At 39.3% G+C, this 7,647-nt stretch overlaps 1 protein-coding gene across 1 annotated transcript; it reads right to left on the reverse strand.

Moving 5' to 3' along the window:
• Nucleotides 1–42: 42 nt before the first annotated feature.
• On the reverse strand, nucleotides 43–7,336 carry LOC144072774 (phosphatidylcholine translocator ABCB4-like). The gene is made up of 15 exons (XM_077598069.1): nucleotides 7,130–7,336; nucleotides 6,911–7,072; nucleotides 6,095–6,274; nucleotides 5,739–5,885; nucleotides 5,558–5,662; nucleotides 4,489–4,566; nucleotides 4,330–4,413; nucleotides 4,047–4,250; nucleotides 3,858–3,958; nucleotides 3,632–3,772; nucleotides 3,084–3,240; nucleotides 2,806–3,003; nucleotides 2,006–2,212; nucleotides 1,392–1,538; nucleotides 43–1,320 (listed from the first exon to the last, which is right to left on the reverse strand). Exons 1-15 carry the CDS (start codon nucleotides 7,334–7,336, stop codon nucleotides 1,114–1,116), a joined length of 2,325 nt encoding a protein of 774 aa, XP_077454195.1. The 3' UTR covers nucleotides 43–1,113.
• Nucleotides 7,337–7,647: the final 311 nt, after the last annotated feature.

Raw genomic sequence — 7,647 nt, forward strand, 5'->3', positions numbered from 1 at the left:
CATGTGTACGCACTACACTAAGACATTCAATTATTTTCAGAATGACATTTCTACACCAACAATTTATTTACATTTGTCCTCAACTGTAGTGCAATTATGAAATATTAACATTTTATGTCAAAATTAATTACATTTCATTCATACACAAAAAGGCAGATTCTTAAGAGTACATAACATGCAGCGTAGAATTTGCAGATTATGGCCACCCTGCAGATGTGAGGTAAGTATATTTTTGGGGTAAAAGTATGGCTTGAATGATTTATGGCTAACAATATTTGGGTGTTATGAGCTTTTCAACCCGACAGTTATGTACCTTGACATTTCCCTGAGTGCTGTCTTTCCCTGATGTAATTAGTATACAACATATTGAAATTTACCTGAGAAAACATTTGATAGCTCACAAAACAGGGAAAAAAGGAACATAATTATCTCCTCTCATCTTCTGAACCGCTTTATCCTCATTAGGGTCGCGGGGGGTGCTGGTGCCTATCCCAGCTGACTCCAGGCCAGAGCAGGGCACAAAGAGACGGAAGGAATTTTCCTTCTACTAGATGTTAAAAAATACAGTTCATGGCTTTCTGGTAGTAAATCAACTTGGTGTTGACTAAACCAGTGTTGGTTTTGACAATGATGATCTTATAATTAAGGCTATTTACTATTTTTTAGCTAAAATATGTTAATTCATGTGGAAAAACATGCACAAAGGACTAGTACTTAAAAAATCTAAATCAAATTAAAACAAGATTAGAAAGAGTATAAAATGGAAATGACTAAAATGTGACTATAACTGCTAAGCATTTTTCACAAGGGACTAAATTATGATGAAATGAATGAATTATGTATCATAATGTAATAATTAACAGTCCCAAATCTCAGTAAAATTTTCAATACAATATATATGCTTTTGTGATATTTCATTTTGTGGTGGTGTCATGTAAAATATGTCTCTGATCAATAAAAGTTAGGAAACACTGCTAGTCAGCTAAAGTTAGCTGGATTTTCTACTTCTGTTTGTGTGTCATCAAATTGTGTTCAGGTGTTCAAACAAGCAGCCACTGTTAATTGAAACAGAGGGCCTAAAAACAAAAAAAAATCACTAACATCTTAGTCTTCTCATTGTCCCCCATGGCCTATCTGAGAGGTCACCAACATGTGGTAGACGCCCCTTTTGGATAACAGCTGCTGGTGTGTCCCTTCTTCAACCACCATCCCTTCCTGAAAGACAGCAATGCGGTCTGCATTTTGGATGGTGGACAGACGGTGGGCGACAATGATACATGTCCTGCCCTGCCTGGCTTTGTCCAACGCTTCTTGCACCACCTGGGTTCAACATAAATCAGGAGGACAAAAGTCAATTTTACAACCGTAGCAGATGGGATCAGAAAACCCACCTTCTCGCTCTCAACGTCGAGTGCCGACGTGGCCTCATCCAGAAGCAAAAGTTTGGGGTTACGGATGATGGCTCGGGCTATGGCTATTCGTTGTTTCTGACCACCTGACAATTGGGTCCCCTTGTCACCTGCTTGAGTGTCATATTTCTGTTCCAGAAAACAGTCAAAGTCAGCAGAGCAGTGGCATTTTTTTTGTTATTTTTTGGGAAAATTGTCAGTATGAAATTACTGTTGTCATGAACCTTTATGTATTTCGGGTCAACCTCACCGAGCCGAATGAAATCCATTTCCTACTTATGTTATTGGTTTTTGTAAATGTTCTCATTCGAGTGTCCAAATATTTTTTTAAGAGTTAATTAAAAAAAAACACAGCTAAACACAAACAAACGTAACTACCTTGCTGTGGTCAAGTTAAACATCTTATTATGTGACACCTGATTTATTGTGGCTTGTTTTACATATTGTTTTTTCAATTTAACAAATACTGTTAAATATGCTGATGCCATGGTTTTCTTCCATCACAAAGACCCTCCTCCACTGCAAGAATTTGTAAAAAAAAAAAACATCCCCGTGGGGATGAGTCGAAAGTCAACCACCAAAAATAATGTGACTACCTTTGGCAAACTTTCGATGAAGTTGTGAATGTTGGCTGCTTCAGCAGCTGCCTTAATCTCCTCCATTGTAACAGTGCGACTGTTGTCTCCATATGCAATGTTTTCCGCTATACTACAGTCAAAAAGAACAGGTTCCTGCGACACGATGCCTATTTGAGACCTTAGCCACTGGATGTTCAGCTCTTTCACACTTTTAGAATCAATCATCTGGAAGAAAATCAAACAAAATACAATACAGTACGATTTTAACAAAGGTGACACCCCCTTGTTTCGAGATAACAGATACCAAATATCCAACTAGAAAAAAAATATGATTTTGTAGTCTAAGGTTTGGATCAAGTCTCATTAACTTTTCAAAACACACGCTGGGTAGTGTGTCCAAATTGACCAATTTTAAAGGGTTTAGTAGGTAGTTGTGTGAGGACCGTGGAACGAATTAGAGAATTTACATATAAAGTACACCTCTACTTACGAAATTTTCAACTTACGAAAAAAATCTTGGAACCAGTTAATTTTGTAAGTAGAGGTACGACTGTAAACCTAATAGCATTCAGCGTTGGATTACAATAACTCCTGAAGGTGGACACTGCCCTCTAATGGCCAATAAGATAATCACCAATTGTGCCTTACCCCCCTCATTTCATGTTTGTGGGATTGTTCCTCCACTATAAACCATTCATATATTTGGTGTATCTAAGCCGCGTTAGTCGAACCGCAAAGAGGCTAGGTATTAATGTACTAAGTTTCATTGGTGCGTTTTAATGCACGTAAACGGACAATAGGTGTAATGGTCATCTCACCACGTTCCCTTGCGTGGCGTCATAGAACCTTTCCAGAAGTTGTATGGAAGTGCTTTTTCCACAGCCGCTGCGTCCTACCAGGGCCAGTGTCTGCCCCTTGCTCACCTCCAATTTCAGCCCTCGAAGGACAGGTACATTGGGGCGTGAGGGGTAGTTAAAGTGAACACCCTCAAAGGACACACTACCCTCAAATTTAGTCTGGAGTTTGAAGGGGGAAAACAGAAAATACTGTTAGATGTTGAATGGAACTGGAAGGTAATGGACTTCTTTCTGCTTACCAATGACTGTCCTTCATGTGAGAGATTATCAATAGCAGGGTGTCTATTCAGGAGCATCATGATGTGACTGGCAGATATTTTGGCATTAGCGTAGTTCGGCGCAAAGGAAGTGGCTTCTCCAACAGCCATGGAACCATACAGGATGGCCATGATCACTCTGAGAAAGAAAATCAATTGTTAGCTTCCGTTGTGCTTAAAAGAGTTACTCAAAAGACACTGCGTTATCTAAAATATAGCAATCGTGTTAATATTAGCACTCAAAAATATTTGCGTCAATAGTACTGATCATTTAACTTCAAAATCGGATCGGAATGTCCCGTTATCTACAATCACTATGCCCTCGTTCAGATTGGTTCTCTGAATTTGTCGCAGAATTGATAATATATTAACAATGTGTGATTTTAATACTCATGTGAATTCCTCCTATTCACATGTATTTTACATGCACAAAAATAGCAAACATATGGGATGAAAGCTACATTAGTAGTTTTAGACATTTTTTTATGGAATGCGCCATGAAATCTTGATAAGGATCAAATGTTACTTACAGAAATACTCCTTCAACATTCATTCTCCCTTGCTCCACAAGCCAAGCTCCAAACCAGAAACATAAAGCATAAGTAAAATAGATCATAGCTTGAGAGAAGGAGAAGGCAAAACCCTGCACGTGCGACTTTTTCTGAGCATTTCTGCAAAGACAGAAAAATTCAAAAGTAGCCCTTTGGGAAAAACATGTCAACAATCTGATGACAGGCAATGGTGGCCAGCACATACCTGTACGGCTCTCGCAGATTATTGTGAAACAAAGACTCAAATTTTGCTTCCCGAGTCAAAGATGCAACTGTACGGATGTTTTCAATGGCTTCTGTAACAATCTGATGAGACACAATGGAATAAACAACAAGGCTTAAACTTTGGCAGGCTGATGGCAAAGTAGGTCATTTGGAAAAGAAAAAAGCCCACCTGTCCGGCCTTCTCCAACTCCCTCTTGTCCTTAGCAGCTTGCCCAGCAAGCAACTCCATCTCCACCTTTCCAGCCACGGCCAAGATTGGCACCAAGACCAGCACGAGCAAGGTCAGCTCCCAGCCGTTGACAAAAGCCAAAATCACACCAGTTCCCAAGTTGGCAGTATTCTGCACTAAGGTGGCCAGGCGTACTCCCGTAACCTGACCAGCGGTGAAATATTAATTGGGAAAAGAAGAGTGTTGTGCATACTGTTGAGCAAGAGACTCCAAAATGCATCACCCCCTGCACTTGAGCAGCATCTGCGGCCAGTCTCGTTGTGAGCATTCCGACGCTGTTTTTATGGTCATCGAACCAACCGAGATCCTGCAAAAAAAAGGCGACCCTCAATAAATTGGATACTGAAAAGACTGTCAACGGAGTACCTGTGATTCAGCTCACCTGCCTCATCAAAGCCTTGAAAGCTGCAAGTCTCAGTTTTAACGTCAGAATCTCCCCAGATTGTCCAAAACAGTAACCCTGTAAAAAAGTGACAGGTACAAGCAAAACTGACATTAACATGAATACTTACCAGACTATCCCAGACCGAAACTTACCCGGGTCAGAAACGTACTGAGACCCTGACTTTTGGGAATCGAGACCGAGATGAGACCAAGACTATAATGTCTCATCTCATCTCATCTTCTGAACCGCTTTATCCTCATTAGGGTCGCAGGGGGGTGCTGGAGCCAATCCCAGCTGACTCCTCGGGGCAATTTAGAATGTCCAATCAGTCTACCATGCATGTTTTTGGAATGTGGGAGGAAACCGGGGAACCCAGAGGAAACCAAGGAAGGCCCGGGGAGAACATGCAAACTCCACACAGGTGGATGTCACCTGGATTTGAACCCAGGACTCCAGAGCTGTGAGGCCGACGCGCTAACCACTCGCCCCACCGGGCTGCCCACTATAATGTTCATTTTAAAAATAACAAAATATAAACTTTTATTTAAATAAATACATTTCTCTATAGGATACTTAAGAGAAGTGCACAGATTTAACACTTCCAGAGCCAGATACAATAAAAACCTTAATTATGGAATTATTGTACGTCTAGTAGGTTTCTTGAAAATAATTAGCCCTAACTTTTCAGATTTTCTGCTCCATATTCAACAATAAGTATCAAAAGATGGATTAGTTCATTTTACAGACCAATGGTAATATTTGTATTATTTGATTTGACAGAATATTTACAATATTACCTATAATCACAGTAAAAGGGTTGACCAGCCGTACTAATGTTAGCTTTTTCCTCGGAGTTAAATCAAGCTATTTATCTAGGTATTATTGCTGTACTTTATGTACAGTAAATATGTAAATATGGAAAAAGTGTATAGGTACTAAATGTGTTTAGGGAAATTGGAAAAATTTAGAGTGTTCTAAAAAGAAACTTACTGTCTAGGCGCTTTTAGCAAATTATTACGGAAAGGACTAATGTGTATACAGTATTTGTTATTGTGTGTTTGGATACCTGGAGAAACATGGTGAAAAAAATGACCACGCCGATGACTGCAAACATGATGCAAAGGAATTCAGCTTTTTTTCTGATAATCTCTTCATCATCCTCAGCCATCACCTGAAAGATGGAAAGAGTAGGAAAATGATTCTTGGGGGATTTGGAAAAAGATGGGAACAGCCCAGTTGGAACATACAGCGATGAACTTTGAGAGGATGACCGCAAACATGGGATGTAACAATCCGTTGATGGCAGCAAGAATGATCCCCATCAAAATGTAAGGCCACTCAGAAAGGTTGAAACGCAGAATTTGGAGCAGCGACACTGGAGCAACACTTTTGTCCTGCAGAACATGAGAGAGAAAACTTTATTTTGGCTAAAAATCCCAAGTATCGTATTTTCCGGACTATGAGTCGCTTTGTAAAAAAGGTTGGTTGGGCCTGCAACTAATATATGTATTTTTTCTCTGTCTGACCAATGACAGTCGGTTATATTGTTGTTGTTTTTTTAGGCTGCAGTCAAATACAGTACATTCAAATAAACCAATTTCACCTCTTCTGTATTTTCTTGGACATCCATCAACTTTTCTTTTTCTTCTCGGTTTCCCTCCAAACCAGCAGAGGAATAGCTTATTGCAAACTTTGACATTTTCAAGGAAGTGTCATCGTCTGTTGGGCTCTTTTCATTTTGATGACTTATCCACTGTTCGCCATCCTCTTGTTTCTGGAAGCTCTAAAAGATACAAAGTAGTTTAAAACAGTAGATTTTTTTTTTATTAGGGATGTCATCAATTTGACCACATGATCAGAAATCGGATGTGATTTTAAAGGGGATAGGAGTCAGGTAAAAAAATATATATATATATTATCTAAATTTGTGTTAAATCTATGGCTTCCATTGATGCCAAATAGATGTCCAATCCCTTTTAACTGGAGGAAACTTGGTAGTGATTAATTAATCCCTGCCAGCTGTTGCTAGAAAATATTATAGTATATTTTATAATATTCCTTTTCTATTTATTATTTAATATTTATTAAATTCTTTGCAGAAAGAAGGAAATGTCCAGTGGTAGCAAAAAAAGTAAAAAAAAATCATCAACAACATAGCTCAATTCATCACATTGACTAACCAACTTAACTATACGTATTAAATTCAAGTAAACAAAATATTACAACATATTTTTTACAACCTTATATTGTGCTGCACAACTGACTTGCAAAAAGAATGAAAAGTGATCGGGTTCAATATTCAGAGATCCTCAAACTCAGGTGACTCACACTCGTGTGGAAAAATATGTAATCCGGACATCCCTAGTTAATCCATACATTTCCACCAATGCTCTAGGAAAACATTTCATGCCAAACTCACCTGCATGGTAACAAGGGTACAATAAACACCCTGTTTTTCCATCAGCTGACTATGAGTACCCAGTTCGATAACCTCTCCGCTTTGGAAGCCAGCAATGATATCAGCATTTCTGATAGTTGAGAGGCGATGGGCCACAATAATGGTTGTACGACCTAGTCTGACCTGAAAAAAAAATTCTCATAACATGCATTGCAAATAAATGCTGGTCGGCGTGTGTACCTTGTCAAGTGCCGTCTGCACAGCCGTCTCACTCTCAGCGTCCAGAGCTGAAGTTGCTTCATCCAGCAGAAGGATTTTGGGGTTGCGGACAAGCGCTCGAGCGATTGCAATTCTCTGCTTCTGTCCTCCACTCATCTGAGTCCCTCGCTCTCCGACCAGCGTCTCAAATTTCTGCTCGACAACAGTAATCCTGTCAATTTTGGCCATTACAGTTGTTTTAATAGTTCCATACATGATTTTTTTACAAGCTACTCATTTAACTAACTGGCTGCCATTATTGGCACCAGATGTCCAATTCATTTTGACTGTAATGAACAAACGTTCACCCAACATGGATTGGAAGATTAGCTCCAGCAGTGGCAATGAAATATGAGCATTCAAAGCCAGTCTTCCCAGTTTCAGTGAGTTGGACACCTATTGTCTATCATCAATGGCATGCATTGAGTATGACAAAAAAATAACTTGAGTGTTATATGGGATCAAAAGCAGTGTGTGCTTGTTTTTATTCATTTTCCTTT

Source organism: Stigmatopora argus, chromosome 4 (assembly GCF_051989625.1).
Source record: "Stigmatopora argus isolate UIUO_Sarg chromosome 4, RoL_Sarg_1.0, whole genome shotgun sequence".
Classification (NCBI taxonomy): Eukaryota; Metazoa; Chordata; class Actinopteri; order Syngnathiformes; family Syngnathidae; genus Stigmatopora; species Stigmatopora argus.